Source organism: Lynx canadensis, chromosome A2 (genome assembly GCF_007474595.2).
Source record: "Lynx canadensis isolate LIC74 chromosome A2, mLynCan4.pri.v2, whole genome shotgun sequence".
In the NCBI taxonomy this organism is placed as follows: domain Eukaryota; kingdom Metazoa; phylum Chordata; class Mammalia; order Carnivora; family Felidae; genus Lynx; species Lynx canadensis.
In genome coordinates, this window is record NC_044304.2 from 121,807,553 (window position 1) to 121,829,397 (window position 21,845).

A 21,845-nucleotide genomic window follows, 5' to 3' on the forward strand; every position below is an offset into this window, starting at 1 on the left:
GCAGAGGATGCCAGACCAGAATCTCTGGCTAGTTCTGAGCTGTGTTCACGGTTTCACACACAAATGAGCTGGGCTGATTTTCTTCCCCTCCCCGAGCCTCAGTTTCCTCATTTGTAACATGAGGAGTTTGGATTAGACCAGTGCTTCTTAAACTCTGATGTGTATATGAGCCCCGCCCCGGGAAGCTTGTTGAAGAGCGGGCTCAGATTCAGTGGGTCCAGCCCGGGGTCTGAGGTTCTGAATTTCTAACAGGCTTCCCAGAGCAGGCGATGCTGCTGGTCCACGGACCACACTTTGAGTAGCAAGGGGCTACATGACCACTGAGCTTTGCCACTGCATGATTTTGAGACGTGGGGCAGGGAGCCGTGTGTCGCCCCTTTTCCCTCATTTCAAGAGGGCCTTCTGCTCTGAGGAAGGTTGGACACAGAATGGGGTGCAGGAGCCTTTTACTTCTCCTTGAAAACCAGATGGGAATACTCGAACCCATCTGAAAAAGGCCGTGCCTTTCCTAGCGGCCGCTGCCCCAAAGGCCGTGCCTTTCCTAGCGGCCACTGCCCCTGAGGTACAGTATCTCAGAGCAGACATTTCCTCCAAATTTTTTCTCGTTTCCTCTGCAAGGACACAATGGGGCCCCTTTGCTATCTGCCTCCAATGGGGTTCGCTCTCTGGCCATCAGAGGGGACGTCTTTTACTGCCACCAGGACAGGGGTCTTGGTGTTGACGGAGGGATTTACTAACGGGAGCGTGGCTTTTACAGTTCAGGGGAAAACACTCCTGTGAACTCTCACCTCCAAAGTTTATGCTGGGAAAGGGCTATTCTGGCCGTTCCCAGGTAGCATGGGGGCGATGGCCACCTGCTGGCCTTATAGGCACTCCAGAGCAGATAGGGTGGGTGACGCAGAGGGTCCAGCCTGCCCAGGTGCTGAGGCTGGGCTCACTCAGCTCTTTCTCCAGGGGTGCAGCAGACACTCAGCGGCCGCCCTTCTGGGATCTTTAGCAGCCAGCTGGTACCCTGAGGGTAACAAGTGAGGGGCGAGGGAAGGACACCAGGCAGGGAGCCGGAAAATGTGGACAGAAGTCCAGCACTGTCACTAACTAGCCGTGGGGCCTGGGTAAATCCTTTCCCGTCTATGAGCCCCAGTGTCCCCATTCCTCACAGGGGGTTGGACCCCTCGCTGCCTTGCTTAAGGAAGAGCGCTTCCTGCCACCTTGATGCAGGGGACATCAAGGTGAAGGAGACTGCCGGAGGAACAGGGCTCCACATGTCCCTGTTTCCCGGTTCTGGGGTCAGCGGGAATGTTGACCTGTTGGCCGTGCGTCACAAGTCGCATGGCTGCTGAACATGTGATGCCACCCTGGCGATGATGGCGGAGACAGAGCCAGAACCCAGACTGGGGCTCCTCGCCTCCACCTCTCTGCTTCCGCCGCCCTCCACTCTCCCTCCCTGCTCGAAGACCCCACCGTCACTGGTGAGATCCAGATCAGGCCTGGAGCCGAGTTCCTGGTGCCGCACACGATTGTCCACTTCCTGCTGCTGATAACGGGCTCTGGTCGTGTAAGATGTTATCATTGGGGGAAGCTGGGTGAAGGGTGCACAGGAACTCTCTGTGCTATTTTTACAAATCCTTCTGAATCTAAAGTTACTTCAAAATAAAAGAAGTTTAGGAAAAAAAATGCCATCCTTCACGACCCCACCCAAATGTGGCTTCTCCACAAAGTGGCTGTGACTCAGCCATGTGGTCCCATGTGTGCCTGGCCCTGGAGTGTGCCATGCACACGTTTTTATAGCCCCGGTCACATCCTACATTGTGCTTCAGCCGTGCAGGGACACACCTGATCCCCGCTTAGACCGGACACCTGAGGTCATGAGCCATTCTTTCCCTCCTGACAGGACACCCCCACTCCCCTGCTGCCACCCAGAGCTGAGGACAGGGTCCTGTGCACAGCTGGCACTCAATGAAAGCCTGTGGAGTAAAGATCAATGCGCTCCTAGAATCCCTCGGCTGGGGCCGCTGGCAGCTTTCCCAAGGGCTCGTAGGAACTCAGTCCCAGCCCCCTGTAATTTTGGTCTCTCTCCCTCCTTGCTTGCCTTCCTCTTCCACCCCTTTTCTCTTGTTCTCGACCTCCCCTGGACAAACCCTCCCTCTTTCTTTAATCTGCAGGAACTTGTCAATCTGCTCCTGACCGGGAAAGCAGTGTCCAATGTTTTCAACGATGTGGTTGAGCTAGATTCTGGGAACGGGAACATCACACTGCTGAAAGGCATTGCTGCGCGCAGCGACATCGGATTCCTATCTCTGTTTGAGCACTACAACGTCTGCCAGGTACCGGCGGCTCAGGTCTCTGGAGACGGAAGGGCCCGGCTCCCTGGGACGGGTGAGAAGGAAAATGGGGGGGGGGGGGGGAAGAAGTTCCACTCCAGGTCCCAGAGCTGGTCAGAGTTTGGTCCAGGCTCAATCACAGCGGGTTTGGAAAGCAGTATAGCTTCACCACTATCGAGTATAGGCACGTAATTCACCCCCAAAGCCAGCCGATACCATCTTCTGGGAAAGGTTGTTTCAAAGGGACTCCTGGGGATTTATAATGTGATCGTGGGCCAGAGTGGGTGCAGTTGTCACGCACACGCACACGTGTGTGTATGTGTGGGGGGGCAAGTGTTGGGATGGGGTCTTCTCCGGGGACAGGGGATTTGAGCTCTTCGGCCATGTCGTAGTTTCCCAGGGCTGCCACAACAAAGCACCACAAAATGGGTGCTTAAAACAGTAGAGATTGTCCGGGAGCAGAAGTTCTCCCCGAAGAAGTCCAAAATCAAGGCGTTGGCAGGACCATGTCCCTGCTGAAAGCTACTGAGAGAATCCATCCTCCTCTCTTCTGGCTTTTGCCGTTTTCTGACAACTCTTGGCATTCTTTGGCTTGTGGATTCATCATGCCAATCTCTGCCTGTCGTCATGGGGCCATCTTCTCCCCGTGGGCCTCCTCCTTTTCTTAGAAGGAAGGATGTCGGTCATGTTGGGCTAAGGGCCCACTCTACTCCACTAACCTCCGCTTAATTGGTTACATCTACAACAACCCTATTTCCAAATAAGGTCACACTCTGAAGTACTGGGGGCTAGGATCTCAACATATTTTTGTGGAGGGCACAATTCAACCCCTAACAGGCCACCCATGTATTTGCTAGTGTACTAGTCCCTTTCCCTCCCCTCTCCCTGCAGCCAGGGTCCTGGAAAGGGCTGGGCCCGAGGCAAAGCTGGGCAGGGTAGGGTGACCGTATGTCTATAGGGTGGGCAGGGCCACCGGGCCCTGGGTTCCTGTCTAGCCTACCCCTGGACCTTGTCTGAATATCAGTTTTCGTGTCTTCAGAGAAGACATTGTTCTCTGGTTGATTTCGTGGTGCTCTTCCTGCATGACCACAGGGTCAGGTATCCTGTCCCATTGCTAATGGGCCATGTGGCATGGTTGCACATCCAGATTCCCTCTCTGGGTGACACCCCTTCTCCCACGGACAGGAAGCCAACCTGTGGCTTCCAAAGACTTAGGGAGAAAAGAATGATAGGGCTCCCTCCCTGATTTGCTGGTGTCAGGAGGGAGCCCAGGAATGTGGCCACGTGGCCCATGAGAAGCACCAGGGCCCCTGAGCATCCCTGGGTGGGCTCTGAAAGCATTTAGCCCGAAATTCCATGGGCTGAGAAAGGTAACCTTGGCCAGGCTCGTGGAATCCCCAGGCTTACCATGAGCCCTGGTTTCATTCTTGTGTTGAGGGCGTTGGTCAAAAAGTAAACTATTTTCCTTCGGTCTGTGGAGGATAATTGATGGGAACATCAATTGGGGGTCGTCTTTCCCTTGGAATAAATTGCTGATTGAAGAAATTCAGGCCCTACAAGGATCCAGATTTTTGAATCCACACGGATGCCCCTCTGCTGTTATATGCTTGGCTGAAGCCTGGGGCTCGTATCTCCCTGCAGCAAGGGGGATTTGCTCCTCTGCCTTGAGGCTGCAAGCTCTTTAAGGAAGGCTTTCTCTCCCAGATGGCAGAACTGGGCCTGACTGTCATTCAGCCTGTCCTGAGCTTCTCAGTGCAGCCTCTGGCTGGAAGGTTCTAAGACCCTTACTGAATATGTGGGGGCTGGAGGGTAGGGAGGTCCTGCCTATTGGTGAGCTTATTAGATGCCCACACCCCGGTATGTCTGGGGGGAAGCAGAGGAAGCTCTGGGCCGAGCACCCCCTGCTGAACTAGCCAGCCTCTTGCCACAGCCCGGCTGTGTTCTGGACCCCCATCGGCTCTCCATGACCCCAGTGGGCTGGTCGTGCCTATCTGACTTGCACCTCATTCTCCCTGCCCTCGAGCTCACAAATGTGGGCTGCACCGCATTGTCGAGCTGTAGTTGGAAGGCCAGCCCCTCCTGGCTCATGGTGATTGTGGCAGTGGGGGACTGGCAGTCCAGGAAAGGACAGCATGGGACCAGAAGTTTAACTTTAGTGATTCTCCCATGCCCTGTAGGGCACGTGCCTTGCTGCCTTCATGAAGGGATCTGAGCAAAGACTGAGCTTGGCGGGGAAGGCTCTGCCGGCTGCAGCCTCCTCCCATTTTCCCCAGCTCCGCAAATAGTACCATCCACTCACTTATTCAAACCCTGGAGCATGGCTGACCCATCACAAGGTCATGTGGCTCCTGCCCTAAGTTGTTTTTCCAGTCTGTCCATTTCTACCATGGTCCAAGCCACCAGTATCACTGATCTAGACACCAGTGACACCTCTGGCCCCTGTCCCCACCGCCACCACCCCCCCCCCCCCCCGCCCTGAGTTCTGTCCCTTCACTGAAGCCAGTGTGATCTTTAGAAGAGCAGATTGAATGACATCATTCTTTTGCTTTCCACCTGTCAGTGGTTTTCCAATCCTCTGAAACTGTTCAGGGCTGACTTGTGTCCCCTCACAAGTTGGCACGTTGAAGTCCTAACCTTCAGAGCCTCAGAATGTGACTGGATTTGGAAAGAGGGCTTTTGAGAAGTGATTACGTTAAGATGAGGTCATTAGGGTGGCCCCTAATCCAGTTGACTAGTATCCTCGTAAGAAGAGGGGTTTAGGACATAGACACACACGAGGGCAGAGCACGTGAAGACGTAGGGAGGAGGCGGCCCGCTGCAGGCCCAGGCGAGAGGCCTCCGAGGAAACCAGCCCTGTGACACCCCGATCTGGTACCTCCGGCCTGCAGGACCATGAGGAAATAACTTTCTGCTGTTGAAGCCACCCAGTCTGTGGCACTTTGTTATGGCAGCCCGAGCAAACTAATGCAGACTGAAATCCCAAACTTCCCACAACTTACAAGACCCTATGAGACTTGCCCCTGCTTTTTCTTCCCTTCACATTTTGACTTAACTGTCACTTCCTAAGGGAAAGCTTTCCTGACCTAACCACTCCATCTAAATAGGGGTCTGCTCTCACAGTCCCCTGCTACCTTGTCATTCTCCACTGTAGAATCTCAAGTCTTTCCTGGAGAGGCCTCTTCTTGGTTCAAAGTGTCACATTTCATTGCTTTTGCGATGAAACTTTTAAAAAATTTTTTTAAAAATTATTTTTAGGGGCGCCTGGGTGGCGCAGTCGGTTAAGCGTCCGACTTCAGCCAGGTCACGATCTTGTGGTCCGTGAGTTCGAGCCCCGCGTCGGGCTCTGGGCTGATGGCTCAGAGCCTGCAGCCTGTTTCCGATTCTGTGTCTCCCTCTCTCTCTGCCCCTCCCCCGTTCATGCTCTGTCTCTCTCTGTCCCAAAAATAAATAAACGTTGAAAAAAAAATTAAAAAAAATTATTTTTAATGTTTGTTTATCTTAGAGAGAGAGAGAGACAGAGAGAGAGAGAGAGAGAGAGAGAGAGCGCGTGCATGAGCAGGGGAGGGGCAGAGAGGGAGACACGGAATCTGAAACAGGCTCCAGGCTCTGAGCTGTCAGCACAGAGCCAGATGCGGGGCTCGAATCCACCAACTGTGAGATCATCACCTGAGCCCAAGTCGGACGCTTAACCAACTGAGCCACCCAGGTGCCCCTTGAGATGCAAACTTTGTGCACATTTGAACATTTCCGAGATTTTGATGCATTAATGCAGTCGATTAATGCAGTGTCAGACTTCAAGTGCCAGCTTGCTTTCTTTCTTAGTGAAACAAAATATAATGGCAACTTCGATGGCATCTTAGATTTAGTGAAATGCAGTACAGATGTGTCTGGATGATTGTTTGGTTACTGTCTGTCTTCCCCGTTAACCTGGTGAGCCCCGTAAGGACAAGAGGGTTGCTGCTTCCTTCGTTACTGTACCCCCACTGTCGAATGTGGTGCCTAGGACCAGAGTGTGTCAGGTTGAATGACAGTTACCCTTAGAGATGACAGACAGCAACCCTGCCATTAATCAGATGTTGGTTCTTTTGAATCAGGGCTTTTAAGCTGGCAGTCCACGGATGGGGGTGGGGCATTCGCTCACCTCACCCTTGCAAAAGATTGAAGAATCCCCCTTTAAAAGTGATTCCTAACTGTGCTGAATGTTCGCTGTACTACGTCTACCCACCAGGAGAAAGCCTCAGACTGTACTGAGGGAAATGTGCCCCCCCCCAGCCTCACTCCTCACCCCAAGCCTTGGGTCAGCTACCTCCAAACCCACAGGAAGTGAATTTCATCTTTGGAAAATGTCACCCACTTGGAAGGGGCTCCTGAATGAGAAAACTCATTTATAAAGTCTCTGGGCAGCTTTTTTGCCTGTAATCTTTTGACCGTTGAATAACTAAATGGCAAGCTGCCCTTTTGTCCCTCTGCTGGAAAATTCAGGGTGGCTGATTATGTAGACGCCTGCCCCCTGGCAGGTTGCATGGTTCTTTTTCCTGCAGTGAATGAGCCGTGAGTCCCCAAGAAGGCTCCCTGTTCGAGGTGATGCCCTTGCCAGAAAAGCCTCTTTTGAGCCTGGAACAGGAGCCAAGTTTGCAGTGGGGTTTAGGCACGTCCGGCCACGTCCTCTAAGGCATCTAATTCCCCCCGCATCCACCAACGAGCGAGCTCTGTAGTCACATTTTAATGTCACAAGGGGCCAGGGTGAGAGCCCTACTGGCCAGGTGGGGGTGGGGCGGGACGCTTGGAAAATGGGAAAACGAGTGCATTGTAAAGATCTCCTTCCTACCCTTTGGAGGAGGCGGCTGTTTATGGGCAAGCCTTTCACCAGGGACCTGGTTCAGGGCCTTGTGAGCACAGCCCCCCTGTCCGAGACACCCCAGCCCAAAGCCAGCTCCCAGGAGGGCTCCAGGAGGCCCCAGGAAGACCGCTCGGCCACTCTTCTGTGACAGGCCAGAGAAAGTATGCCCTTCTCCCCACTGGAAAAATAATTCCCATTCTTTCCTTAATCCGCAGGCTGTGGCTGTAAATACCTGAGCATGCAAACATCTCCCTGGGGCTGGTGGGGATTAGGCCAGAATCAGCCTGGCCCGTGGTGTGTGCAGAGCTGAATAAACCAGGGCCCGGGGTGGGGGAGAGGTGCCGCTCAAGGGAGTCACAGGTGACCGGGAGAGAGCACACATAGGGATGGCTGGTCCGAGGGGCAGAGCCAGCCGGGCACCTGAGCAGGACTTTGTGGGGAGCTCTTGCCTCTTCTCTGCCCTTTGCTGGCAGAACAGCAGCAGCACTGAGGGTGTAAGGCACGTTCCATCGTATCTGCCTTTCCCGAACACCCCTCTGCCATGGAAGTCTCTGTGGGGAGCTTTCCAGAGGAGTCTCTCATCAGAAAGTGCCAGCCCTCATCCTCCCTTTTCCCTGTGTTCTTTCCCAAATGCCCTGCTAGCCCCCGGGTGTCTCCGGACATCTTTCCTGGCATCCCCTCCCTACTCCTCGCCCAGAGGCCCTCTCTCCCTTCCCCCTGGGGCTCTAAGCCCACCTGCCTTCAAGGTAAAGTCCTACCTGGTTGAAGATCCACTTCATGCATGAGGACCTTCATTTGTCAAACATTTGCTGATGTTGACCTCGAACCTCTGCCCTTGCTGCTAGGGGTATATAGTCCAGTGTGCAGGGCAGGCCGGCGCATCGCTGTGAGGCAGTGACGCACTGTAGGAGAGAAGGCGGGTACCTGGGACCTAGTACCTGGTAACCCCCCCGCCCGGGAGCTACAAGGAGGTGATTCGTGCTCCCTGCTTGGGTAACGTGGGCGACGCAGGACCCGGCAGGGGAGGACCCGTGTAGCAGTGCTCTAGGTGGTGGACGGTGGGTGCAGAGGCACAGAGGCTCGCCGTGCTGGTGCGTGGGGGTGCTGGTGAGAGGCTGGTGCGGCTGTGGTCTGGGGGTGTGGAAGAACCGCTTCGGAGGCCATCGTCTGGGGAGGAGAGGCTGGCTGTGAGGGAGTTTTGGAGGCAGGATGGGCGCACTGTGAACCAGCGAGGTGTGGGAGAGGAAGTGGCAGGGGTGCCTGGGTTTCCGGCCGGGGTATCTCGCAGGACTGTGTGTGAGGCAAAGGCCCAGAGAGTGCTGGGGTTGGCTCCGGGAGACCAGCTGGTGTCTGGGAGTGATGCCTGGGGCCCCAGCATGGCACGCAGGCCGTGATCCCCAGCAGGGTCTCTCTGAGGCCAGCCCGACCCCGGGGTTGGATGGATGATGCTCAGGCCCTTTCCCTGGTGCTGGCACAGACATCTCTGTCCGCTCCCTCCGCCTTTTCCAGGTGGGCTGCTTCCTGAAGACTCCGAGGTTCCCCATCTGGGTGGTGTGCAGTGAGAGCCACTTCAGCGTCCTCTTCAGCCTGCATCCGGAGCTCCTGAGGAACTGGAGGGCTGAGAGGCTCTTCGACCTGTACTACTACGACGGCCTGGCCAACCAGCAGGAGCAGATCCGGCTGACCGTGGGTGCGCTGCCCCCCGCTGGCCTGCACCCTCAGGCTTTGCACATCCCTGGGGCAGAGAACCATGCAGACCCGGGTCTGGACTGGGGGATCAGAGATCGTGTGTTGGCAGGTCCTCCTACAGGAGGGGCCAGAGCTGGGCCTTGAGACACTGATGGCAGTGGGGGGGGTCTAAGGTGGAGTTGAGACCACGTAGTAGAGGACCTGGAATACCATGCCGACAAGTTTGGGTTCTATTCTCCAGGCAACGAGGAGCCATGGAAGGTTTTGGAGCAGGAGAGTGATGAGATCAGATGTGTTTTGAGAAAGACTTTTTCTGGTAGCTGAAGGGGGCAGGAGGGTGGGGGTGAAGACTGGAGGTAGGAGGCCATGAGAAGAGTGCTGTGGTTCAGAAGAGAACTGATAGGTGAGAACAAGGGTGGGTCCCATAGAGATGAGAAGTGGGGCAGGTGCCGGAGAGTTGGGTTGTCGGTGCCAACTGTAGGCCGAGCTCGGGTCCTGGGCTGATGAGCGGGCGCCTCTCTCTCCTGCCCCCCCAGACACCACCCAGACCATCCCTGAGGACAGAGACAATGACCTCGTCCCACCCCTCGAGCTCTGCATCAGAACCAGGTGAGTCCGGTCTGTCTCTGGCTGTGGAACCTCACCTGAGTGGCTGGGAGGTGTGGTGGTTGGGGGTGGTTGGACCTGTGGGAAGGAGGGTGGGTTTCTGGGTCTCCCCAGCCAGGAGTGTGCGGTGAGGCGGGGCCCTTGCAGAATGGAAGGACGCAGTGCCTGGGGCTTGTTTGTATGGAGCGTCTTGTGGGCTCTGTGGCCCACGTGGAGACGTGTGTGACCTGTGAGGTGACCGGTCTCCAGACAGCTTCTGAGGATGCCCCTGTGGCAGGGGTGATGGTATGAATAGGTGCTTCTTGAGGTAGCCACCACATGTGGCAAGTGCTGTTAGGTCCAACCAAGAGGAAGGACGGGTAGGGGGAGGGGCGGGGATAGGAAGGCGCCGGGTAGGATGGCGAGAGGGCCCAACTCCTCAGTGGCCCCTAGGGTGTAGCTCACAGATGGCTTCCTGTAGCAGCAGCACCCTCGGCATTAGAGAGGAGCAGCCCCAGTCATTCTATTGGTGCGGGTTGGGCGCTCTGAACCCCCGGGCCAGGGGCCCTATAGTCTCAGACACAGGGTGGGGGTCCTTGACTCCTCCAGTCCAGCTCAGACTCGGGGTGAGTCGGGGCTCACTTCACTCATGAGCCCACTGGCCAGGCCCCAGGACTGGGAACAGCACTCTGGAGGGCCACCCCCAGCCTCAGGCAGGCCCTCCACAAAGCCTTCGGGCAATGACTTGGAGGCCTTCGGGGAGCAGTGGGCGGGGGTGGGGGGGACAGGGAGGGGAAGAGGAGGCCTGGATTCCAGTGCTTTCCGGGGAAGAGGTAGAACTTGCAAGTGGTGAGCGTTGGGTTCTGGAGTTCGAACCCTGGTCTTTCTGCTTTCCGGCCATGAGCTGTTGGTCTTCCTGTCTGTGCCTCACGCTGTCAGCTGTAAGACAGGGAAAACGGGCGAGCCAAGCGCAGGCTTGTTGTGAAGAACACCTAGCACTTTACCAGGTTTTCCGTAAACAGCTCTTACTATTATTATTATTGCCTTAGCGGCCCGGTGTGACCGGTGTGACCTCAGGCAGAACCTCATGTCCCTGACTATGAAATGATTGGGTTGGGATGGAGGACGATGTGGACGATACTGAGGCCCCGTGGCTCTGACCGCCTGAGATCCAGGGGGCTCGCCTGCAGCCTAGGGGTGCTGCCCACCTGCCCGCAAGTGAGCCTTGACTGGAGCCCCATTCCCAGTGGAGACCCCAGAGAGGGGATGCGGGAGATGTTGGGAACCCTCATGACGCCCCATCCATTCGTCTGTCTGTTCATCCGTCCACCTGCCTGCCCACCAAGCCAGGCACAAAGCATTCTTGTGGGGTCATGTGCTGGCTTTTCTTTCGTCGGGAGGATTAAAGGCCCATGCAGGTCGCTTTCCTTTCATGTACAAAGGGCCACTCATTCCAGGTGATGAGAGAAGAGCGGCAGTGGAAAAAGGAGGTGACACTGGCCTTGGCACCCTCTGCAGGACCGGGTGGGAGGCCACGGGGCATCCTTCCTGCAGGTGAGCCTGCCAAGCAGGGCTGTGGACCGCACCCTAGGCACAGGCTCCGCCTACCTCCCCCGCCCTGAGGACCTCCATCTGTCTCTCTATCCTTCCTGGGGTCCGGGCTTGGGGAGCATCACCGGGACCTCTCCAGCTACCCCATCTGGAAAAACTCCTCTTCCCCCAAGAATGGTTCCACTGCAGGACTCACCCAGTACCTCACATGGGCCCAGCGGTTGGACTTTTCTGGGCTCAGCCCTAGTTGTCCAGTGCTCAACAATAACTCGGAGCTCTGGTCCATCAGGGAGCTCAGGCCAGAGCCATCTGAGTGTGAGCGCGGGCCCAGAGTGCCTCTTCCTCTTCCGTCAGCTGTCCCCTTCTCCCAGGACCCCACCCACCCCAGCTCTAGTGGTGTGCCATGGAACGAAACCGTGAAATGATGAGGAAACTGGGAACACTGCCTGCAGCCAGGAGTGAGCCCTTGGCCTGGGGTGTAAGGTCCAGGCTGAGTCCCTGCCCTTCCCTTTTCTGTCCCTGTTCACTGTCAGGGCATGGGGGTTGGGCAAGGCATCTAGCTGTGTTTCCTAGTCCTTGTCTCAGGTCAAAAAATCACACTTGTGTAGCACACATTGTGTAGCACACAGCACTGGCCTGGGGACTCTGGTTGGCCCAGACCCTACCCAGCCCCTTGATGGATGTGTGGATCAATGCTCTGACACACCCGTACCCATCTCTGGTTCACCCATTGGGAAGATTTGCTCTAGGGTGTGATCCTCAGGCTTTAGCAGGCATCCCTGGAGGGTGTGATCAGCGGGTCCTACCCCCAGGGGTTCTGGTTCAGGAGATCTAGGTAGGGCCTGGGAATGTGCATTTCTGGGGAGTTCCCAGGAATTGTTGGCACTGCTTGCCCCGGACTACACTTTGAGAACTTCTGGTGCCCGGTGAGGGTAGCGCCTATCCCTCCGTCGCCCTTCCTGGCTGCCTTGTGAGTCAGATGTCAAGTCAAGTGCTGACCCTCTAGCATCTGGCCTGCTGTAACACGCTGGCCCAGGGGTCCTTTCTTCCTGACTGTGGGCTGCCCCCTCCCCCTCCCTCTCCCCCTCCCCCAGGTGTGAGCATCCATCCTGTGCCTACTGCTTCCCCTGTCACTTGTCCCACCGTGGCGGGCCCACCTGGGCAGTTAATGCTGTGAGGTTTTTCCCAGTACTATTCTCAGAGAAGCTGAGTGGGTGAGTGAATGGTGGGAATGCTGGCTTCCTCCCACCACCCCCCCCCCCCCACCAAAGTACCCATCAGATAACATACCACTATAATGGGAAACAGCAGGCCTAGCCTCCTGGAATCCTGTTCCAAGGGGTTGGATTACAAAGGCTTTGCGTCTTGTTTTCATCCCAGATTCTCAAACAGCTCAAAGGGAGAAACTTGGGAAAGTGGCCTTCAAGGTCAGTGAAGACCCTGGGGAGAAAGGGCCCTGTCTCTTGGGGGATGAGCCCTGCTTCCCACAGGAGGTCCCCACCCTGACAGGAAGGGGGTATCTGTGGCGCCATGGCCTGAAGTCAGGCCACGTCTCAGGTCATTACCACAGGAGGGACCAGACCTGTGGGCCCATCACTTCAACTTCATGGAACTTCTGGGCTGGACTCCATGGAAGAAACAGCCGGATAAGACTGGATTCTTGCTCTCAGAGAGTTCACCATTGAATAGAAGTTCATGATCGACCCTGTCCTAATCCAGGGAGAGATGTGCTGGCTACCCTTAAACCCAGCTCTGTTGCCCCATAAGGACCTCTGATGCTCACCCGGGCCAGCACCGAGGACACCACACATCTGGCCCATCTGGCAACTTGCCGAGATCCACAGAAAGGCCCTTGAACACCACCTGATGTGGGCCTTCCTTTCACAGATGGGGGTTTCCAGAGTGGAGGTCTGTGCCCCAGGTCACACCTCGAGTCACAGACAACCCAGGTCCTGGAGCTTAGGCCCGTGCTGTCCCAGCCCTGGGGAAGGTCACAGAGCGGGCAGTGTGATTTCCCGCCACCTGGCTTTGTTGCCACAGCGACATTGCACAAGACCAGACTGTCAGCTTTGCCTTCGGGGAAGAGGATCCTAAGTCGAACTACCCCAGGTCCTGCGCCACCTCTGCTCTCAAGTGTGACTTGCATCCCGGCCTCAGGAGGTCTCCCGTTGCCGCCACTTGTGTCAGGAATGTAGGGTCTGTCCTCCACGCTCCCATTCCCGCTGTTCTGTAACCATCTCAGCAAAACCAGACTCATTTATGGTCATTTCCAAACAAGTTGCACAGAGTGACCTCTCGAGCTTCCAGCCTAGCTAGAGCAGGAGAAAATGAAACAGTTGTCAATAGTCCAGAGGAAAGAGGAAAGAACTCATAACCAGGGCCTGGGGCTGGGCCACAGATGTTTCTATTTGGAGGCTCAGACAAGAAATTGAAAATATAATTTCAGTTGGGAACAGTGCCTTCCAGGGGCTGGAGCTGAGTGCCCAACTCCCTCAGCTGTGTCCCCACCTGCCTGGGGGCCTGTGCCAGTCTTCACGCCTCCGCGGACACCCTTCTTGCTCAGGTGCCCTCTTCATAGTGGTTCTCACCCATCAAAGGAGGGTTCCCTGGGTGCTCCCACGGCCCCAGCTGCCCCTTCTGATTCCCCGTCATGCAACCTGCACACACCCCTGCCCATTGTGTCCTTGTGGTTGGGTTCACAGAATACTCAACATCATGATGCAAGGGAGGAGTACATAATGGGACTCTGGAGACCTCAGTTGAGTCCTGGCTCTGCTGCTGTCACCTTGTATGACCTCCAGGAGGGTTGGTTCTGCTCCAGACCTCAGTTTCCCCATCTCTTGATTGGGTATAAGGATCCCTTTCCTTTGGAGACCACAGGGGCTCATGTGTGTGGGGGGGGGGGTGTGGGGAGGAGGAACAATCGGGAAGAAACAGAGGGGGAGGGACAAGAGAGGACGAGGTCCGTGGGCAGTGCTTTGTGACTGCCTGGGTCAAAGGCAAGGGAGAGTGCAGTGTGCACGAAGACTAAGGTTTCCCCACCAGGCGCCCAGGGCTTCAGAAAAAGCAGCTGCCATGGAGGAGTGTGTTCATTTAATGGCACCCCAGCAGCCTGTGCTTTGGCACTGAGAGGCCTTGGAGGGCACAGAGGCGAGTGATACCAGCTCTGCCCTTGAGGGGCTTCCAGTCTAGTGGTGGAGGGAGACCCCATGATAACATGGTGCTGAGAAAGGACCCTCAGGCTGCTTGGGGTCAGAGAACACTTCTGGAAGGAGGAGTCCTGGATCTGATCCTGAAGAATGGGGGGCGGGGATGAGGGATGGTTATTCCAGGTGGAGGGCACAGCACAGGCCAAGGCGCACAGGTGAGAGCCAGCCTATGGGGCTCATTCCACAGTGCTCTGGCTCCCAGTGGCTGGGGCACAGCAAGGGGAACTTGCCCACAGGATGCTAGTCTGGAAATCCACAGTGAGTAAGAGGAATTCCGTGGTATATTTCTACTGGTCAGCTCTGGGGGCTTTAAAGCCAGGTCTGTCCTCTTCTTCTTGCTGCTATAGGCTTTATTAGGTGTTCTCCCTAGAACCCCTGCTGAAATGCACTAGTGTCATCAATGCTGAAAATCGGGGTGGGGAGGCAGGTACCTGCTGCTCTTCTATAGGGATGGCCCATGGGAGGCAAGGGCCTCATTTGTGGCCATGAGGTGGGCCCTCTCTGTGATGCTGAGCCTCCCTGAGCTCCAGGGACCACAGCATCTTCACTGAGCTCAACCCCTAAGCCAGTGGTCCTCGCCAGGTGATTGCATGCCCCAGGGAATATTTGGCAATGTCTGGAGACATTTTTGGGTATCACGGCTGGGGAAGAGGGTGCTAAACATCCCAGAGTGCACATGACAAGCCCCCACAACAAAATCACCTAGCCCACAATGTCAGTGCTCCAAGGCTGAGCAAGCCTGCTGTAAACTCTCACTCTTACGTCCTGAATTAACACTGGATGAGTGAGCTGGGATTCTGCCTGCTGCGCTGTCTGCGGTTCCGTTTCATCCCTCCCCTTTCTCTGCTAGTCCCTAATTGCATATGCAGAGCTCTGTTTACGGTCCTTGTAATTGACCGTGGACTTTCCTGCTGGAGAACCATTCATCCCCACACAAACACAGTATCCTGTGTCTTCAGCCCTTGCCGTTGAAAAACATTTCTGATTTTCTAGCAATTCTGAACTGCTTTTCTCTGGCGCTTCTAATGCTCTCCCCACTATTGGCCCCTGTTGGCTGGGCTGCAGTGAGTTATCTAACCTCTGTAAAAAGCCTCAAAACTAAACATAACCCCCCCCCCCCGCCCCCCGAACTGTAAGACTCGGTGACCCATTGTTGTGGCGTGCCCAGTAGCAGACAAATGTGACCCTGCATTGAGGCCAAATGCCATGCTGCCAGGATCGGAGATATTTGCAGATTGGGAGCTCCTAGGAGGGACCTCTCTCTGCTCATCAGAGTCAGGGGTGAAGACTGGGAGGGATGGCGAGGGTTGTGGAGAAGGGCTGCGGGGGCCAGGCTGAGGGTAGGTCTTCTAGGGATACAAGGAGTCTGGTGTACTTTTGACTCCCCCACCTCCATGCCCATTCTTGCCACGACTAGGGCAAGGAACCATTGTGGTCTGGGCAATAGTTTCACCTTCACAATCTGGGTCTGTGATGCCTGCCTGGAGTGAGGCTGTGGGTGGAGCATTGCTCTCCTCCACACCTCGTTTCTGCCTCCTCCTGGGGGGGTCTGGATTCAGGGTGTGTCCCTGGTGTCCAAGACTTTGATAAGAAACTTACAGAGGCTGATGCTTACCTATAAATCTTTTTTTTTTTTTTAAATTTTTTTTTTTTCAACATTTATTTATTTTTGGGACAGAGAGAGAGAGACAGAGCATGAACGGGGGAGGAGCAGAGAGAAAGGGAGACACCGAATCGGAAACAGGCTCCAGGCTCCGAGCCATCAGCCCAGAGCCTGACGCGGGGCTGGAACTCACGGACCGCGAGATCGTGACCTGGCTGAAGTCGGACGCTTAACCGACTGCGCCACCCAGGCGCCCCAGCCTATAAATCTTAATGGAACAATAAAAGTTTTTTCCTGACATGCTTCAAAACTGCACATGTGATGAACAGAGAAAGAAAACTGAAAATCTCAAGTTGCATGGTAGAATCAATTAAGCCCCGAGTCGCGTTGCTGCGGATGGTTGAAGTACTCGTAACCCACTTGGCGCAATAGGTCAGCCTAGTCCCTTGGAGCCTGTGATCAGCACAGAGCTTTCCCAGCCTGTCTTACCCCCGCAGCCTGCTCAGTTGTGCAGGTGAGAGCTGCATCCATCATTGCTACTGACTGGCCCTGTAGGGGCTACCCTGGGGCATCATCGACTCCAGTCCCAAACAGCACAGGCATTGGGTGCTGACTGCCTAGGAGTGGCCTGACCTCTCCCAGTCATGTTGAAGAGTCTCCAGATGCAGTCCCAGTGCTTCTTCAAGCAGTGATTGGATGCTATGATGCTGATGGAGTCCATCAGAGTGGCTCAACCCCAGACCACCTAATAGATTCCTCTGGATCTGCCCCAGTGCTGACACATAGCAGCTCAAAAAATCGAAAGCACCCAGACACCACAGAATCACTGAATGCCCCCACAGCCAAAGGAACGAGTGGTACCGACCGTTTCGATTCACGTGACGTGATCGACGATGAGCAAGAGGTAGGGTCGGTGGACGAGCACAAGAGGGTTGTGTGTGTCATCACAGGTAATGTTTGGAATGTGTCTTGCTGAAGTAGGTCTTCCAATAAGTAGTCTTGAGAAAAGACCTCTTCTAGAAATGTGTGCAAACTTTTTTGCACATCCAGACCCACTTCTGAACATTTGTGACCAGATGGATCCCAGGGATCGAACGGTTCGGCTGGTGAGAGGCACCTCCCAGCCTTTCATACAGGAGGGACAGGGTTGGCTGTGAAAAAGCCAGCCAACCCCATTTTGGGTGGGCTCTCTCAGCATCACAGGGCATTATCAACAATAATGAAGAGCACGCAAAGCTAGCTTTGAAGGACGAGTTTGCTAAAGCAGTGTAACAGTCATGGCTTGGCACGTTTTCTGCCATTATCCACCATTTCAGCGTTCTATGCCAAGCGTTGTAACGAAAAGATGCAATTCGGCATTCCTGTATAGACTGGATAAGAAGTTCTGGGGACATTGACCGGCATGTGCCACACAAGGCAGGGCTGTGTCTCGTGTCTAGACTATGACGAGCACTATATTCTCAGATTCCGTCTGTCCTCACAGTGTGCTGGGTGAAGCTAGGAGAACAACGGGATAGTAATCATTCCAAAACAGACGACGTGCAAATATCTCCCACACTAAACCTTTCCACGGGAACAAGACCCACAGAATTACCACTAAGATTTTTTTTTCTTCACATGACAAGAAATCTTTAGCCCATTTGAAGAGGAATGGGCTGGTGTAAAGTGTGCAAAATATTCAACAGAGGAAAATCCAGTCTTACAGATACCAAGAGGCTGCCCGTAGTCAAGAGGAAAGTAATCCCACTGCCTGGGGAGGGCTGTCCCTCCCCACCTAAAAACCAGAGCCATTGATGTGGCAGTTGAAGCAAGGCACACACATGAAGAAAGACAAAGAGAGGAAGCCTGAGGAAGGGAGGAGAAAGAAATTCAGAGGGCGTCTGGGTTATTCATGCAGGCGGAGAAGGTTGGGTTTACAGCCAATGGCTACCGAAACCTCTTGGTGCGTCTAAGCATTCGATCGGGAAGTCTAACAGGCTTCCTTCTGGAGAACCCGTTCGCTCCCTGGTTGTAGTTCCCATCTCAGTGATACTGGACTTTGCAATGCAGATGTGCAATTAAAGCGAGAAAAGCTTCCTTTTTTTTTTTTTTTTTTAACCCTCCTCTGTTGGCAGTTAAGATTTTGACTTCAGTTGGAAGACAAACTTCAGGTTTTGAAAATGTCTGCTCTCTCCTCAAGCTCCACACTGTGAAAAGCATTTCTAGACCCCAGTTCCCAAAGTCTGCACCCTAGGACTGCTGTTGAGGTGTGCAACACCTGCTTCTTAGTTCATATAACCTTAGGATGTATGTATATGTGTAATACAGCCAGTGCCAGAACTTGTAGAAATATCCCATCCACTGTTTTAGAACACTAGGGTGCCATGTATTAAAATCAAGTGTTGGGATGTTTTGTGGTCTCACCTCCAATAATTCTGATTTTGGAATTGAACTAGTATTAAATTGTATCCAGCCCTGGGCTACAGTAAAATTATACTCACTGCTTTTTTTTTTTTTTTAATGTTATCTATTTTGAGAGAGAGAAAGCATGCATGATCGGAGGAGGGGTTAAAGAGAAGGGGAGAGAGAGAATCCCTAGCAGGCTCCGCGTCATCAGCACAGAGCCTGATGTGGGGCTCGAACCCCTGAACCGGGAGATCATGACCTGAGTCAAAATCAAGAGTTGGATGCTTAACTGACTGAGCCACCCATGCACCCCAGTACTCACTGCTTCTTAAGGCTTCATGAAGTAATTTTTAAAAATGCAAGTCTGTGTTTTACCGAGCTGCTCACAGCCTTCTACTGGCTTCCGGTGGCTCTTAGAGCAAAGCCCAGATTCCTTCGAGGCTTTCAGGTCCTGTGCTGTGTGCCACCTTGCCTGCTTCCCACCCTCTGCCCCCACCTCTCTCCCTCCTTCTCTGGGACAACACTCCAGCCTTCTCCCATATCTCGGTCTTCCCATGTGCTTTAAAGTGTCACCATCAGTACCCCTGGAAGGTGGCCGGATCCGCACATGTGAATCACCTACTTGCATCGGCTGAGGGCCCTCTAGTGCCAGGCACGGATGAGGTTCTCAGTAGACCCTTGTGGGATGAATGAATGAATGAATGAACAAATGATCTGTCGCTTCTGTCTTCTCCATGGCTCTCTGGGGTCCGAGGTGTATTTGTGTTTCACAAGGGCCTAGCGTGTAGGTTCGTGTGTGAATGTGGAGAGGTGAGGTAGGGAGGGTGGAACCAGAGATCCTCAAAGCCCCTGAGACAGGAACTTCAGGTGAGTGAGGACAAGAGGCAGCTCCTCTGTGGGCACCTGCAGCTCTAACTCTGTATCTGTCACTCTGTGCATAGGTGGAAGGGGGCATCGGTGAACTGGAACGGCTCCGACCCCATCCTGTGACCTTTCCTGTGGGTAAGCCTATGGCTCCACCACTCATCACTGGGGGTGACAGCTGAGCCCCAGGCCTCAGAGACAAGTCCTTAAGAAGAGCGTCCCTCCTGTCTGGACCAGCAATGCTCCAGAAGTGTCCAGAACCTCCCTGCCCCTTCCATGAAGGGCCCCCAGGACGGTGATGAGGGCCCAGCGTGCTGCTACGTGGCTTCCTCTCAGCTGAGCCGTGACTGCCAAGGATTGGACCACCTCTGCCACTTTTTGTCTGCGTCCCTCCCTTGCACCCTGCTGGGCTGCCTGTCCCCTCATCAAGCCTGTGATATGGTCAGCCCGGGGACCCCGGGTTCATTATTTCTGGTAGTTGGCTTTTTATAAAGCAGAAGTCAAACCCTTGCTAAGGACAGAGAGAGACTCATTCATTCTGTGATGGCGAAGGAAGCATGAAGTCTGCATGGTTCATGGCTAGGGTGGGAACAGTGATGGCGGAGGGGACCCAGAGCCCTGGAGATATCACCTAGCAGGGGTCTGTGCAGGCAGGTGGTCCAGTAGGGTCACTGGCTGAGCTTCTGGTCTAGCCTGTCTTCTACTGATCAGCCTCAGGTCTAAGGCACCAGTGTAAGCCCTGCTGACCAGAAACAACTCAGGTCCCCTAGAACCTGTCTCAGGGCAGACCCAGATCCCTGGGAGATCCCGGGAGGATGGTCATGTGGACCTGGCGGGTAGGCTGGACCTGGCCAAGTGGATATGGGGGGAAGAACCTTCTAGGGAGGGACCTCTTGGCCACAGAGGGCAATAAGATGGGGATGAGCAGAGGGAGCGGGGGGAGTCTCCCCCATGTGGCTACCACAGAGCCCCTTGTGAAGAGAACTGCCAGAAATGTGGGTGGGCAGAGCCTGTGGAGACCCCCCCAGAGCAAGGGTAGGACAGGTGGGAATGGGAAAAACACAATCATTCATAAAGGGAAAATTGTACAGTTGCAGCCTCCTCGATTCCATTGATTTACACCCTCCTGGCTTTAGAAGGGAATATGAAGAAGTATAGAGAGGCAGTGGCAGGTGGGAGAGAAGACCAGAGAGAGAGAGAGAGAGAGAGAGAGAGAGATGTGTCCAAAACCAAAGTCAAGAAACCCCTCGCGACGGCTCCTAACAGTGGGACTGAGCAAGGGCACACAGAGACAGAGCACTGGGCTCCAGGAGCCTCTGTCACGAGGTCCGTCCACGTGAGAAGCCGTGAGCAGCATAAGGGCAGAGCCTGCAACAGTGCCCGCCCCTGCTGCGCACAGCAGGGGCGTGGGCCATTGCTGTCAATGGGCCCTGCAGAGGTGGGTGTTTGCACAGAAGGATCAGGGTGTGAGCTCCTCCTGTGTCGCCCTGGCCCAGGGAGAGGCCTGGGAGAGTCCTGGACACTGGACGGCAGCTGGTCCCCAGCCTCTTGTGTGCCCCCTCTTGGGCTCGGGACACAACAGCTCAGGGACTGTGTTCTCTCTGCAGTGCCGGCTGAAAGGAGACCCCTTTCTCTTTAAGTGCCAGGCGTATGGAGGTGACAGCTCAAGGGCCTGTTTTGCACTCTTGTGGGCTGGGCACGAGCCGTGGCCGGATTGTCGTATTGTATTATCGTATTGTGGGTCTTTGGGGAGAAGCTGGGAGGAGCCGGGAGGGAAGTGCGAGGCAGGGAGTGCCTTGTGCAGGCTGTGCGGAGGCCCCACTGGGGTTTGCTGTGTAAACTCCAGCGGCCATTCGCAGCAGGCGTCCAGCAGAAATGCTTCCTATATGTCCCCGAAATGTTTATGCATTTGTTTTCCTTGGCCAGGGACAGGCTGCTCCAGCTGAGCGCCAGTGGAGGAAGTCGGTTTCCCTGCAGCAGGCTTGTTTATCAACCCGGGAAGGAAAAGTGTGTCTTTGCAATGAAACTCACTTAACCTCCTGACCGGGGTCCCATTGGCAGGGCTAGACAAATCAAAATATTCCCAGCGTTGCTTGAAAAACCCAGTCCCAACAAATTATAAAAACACTCTTCTAGAAGCCAAGATGCAGGTACATGCGCAGGGTGACACCCTGGGCCTGGGGTTTCCTGGAATGGAAGAGGGGCAAAGCCCAGCGCCACCCTCTCCTGGAGTAGAGCCACAGCACTGCCACCAAGCCTGCAAGAATGAAATAGAGGCCCGTGCCTCCTTGCAGGTGGGTGTTCTCCACCCAAGGTGCATGGTTTTCTACGGAGACTGTGGGCAGGCTTCAGCGGGTCCACAGTCTCCTTCCCAAATTATATTAAAATCTTTGTGTTCACGTATGTATGTGTAACTTTCTGGGAAGAGCATCTTTAGCCTTTCTTATACCCTTGAACTTGGACTAACACCCTCCTGAATTCCGCAGAAAATGTTGAGAGTTCTAGAGTTGGGTGGCTTCCCACTCCACTCAAGGGCGGTGCTGGGTGTGGCTGCCCCATCTGTGCCCCAGGTGCATGGGGCAGGGGGGGCCGGGCCCCGCCAGGTCAGTGAGCAAGCTGACCTCAGTGAGGTGTGAATTCTTGGTCTCTGGAGGAAAGAGCCGGCCAGTTGCACTGCCCTCCCAGTTGTGTGAGCAGTAAGGGCCATCTCACGACCGCTCAAGTCCATACTCCCCCATCAGTGGAAACTCCTCTGCCCCCTGCTTCTTTGGGGCTCCAGTCACTAGCGACCTCTCCTG

At 54.8% G+C, this 21,845-nt stretch overlaps 1 protein-coding gene and 1 pseudogene across 1 annotated transcript in view; both read left to right on the forward strand.

The window, feature by feature from the left end:
* MINDY4 (MINDY lysine 48 deubiquitinase 4) overlaps positions 1-19,567 on the forward strand; it is a 116,219-nt gene extending 96,652 nt beyond the window's left edge. The window contains 4 exon segments of the mRNA XM_030308184.1: positions 2,163-2,324; positions 8,671-8,851; positions 9,387-9,459; positions 19,125-19,567. Coding sequence (XP_030164044.1) covers positions 2,163-2,324; positions 8,671-8,851; positions 9,387-9,459; positions 19,125-19,173 — 465 coding nt within the window. The 3' untranslated portion in view covers positions 19,174-19,567.
* LOC115527327 lies at positions 16,071-17,970 on the forward strand (annotated as a pseudogene).
* Positions 19,568-21,845: the final 2,278 nt, after the last annotated feature.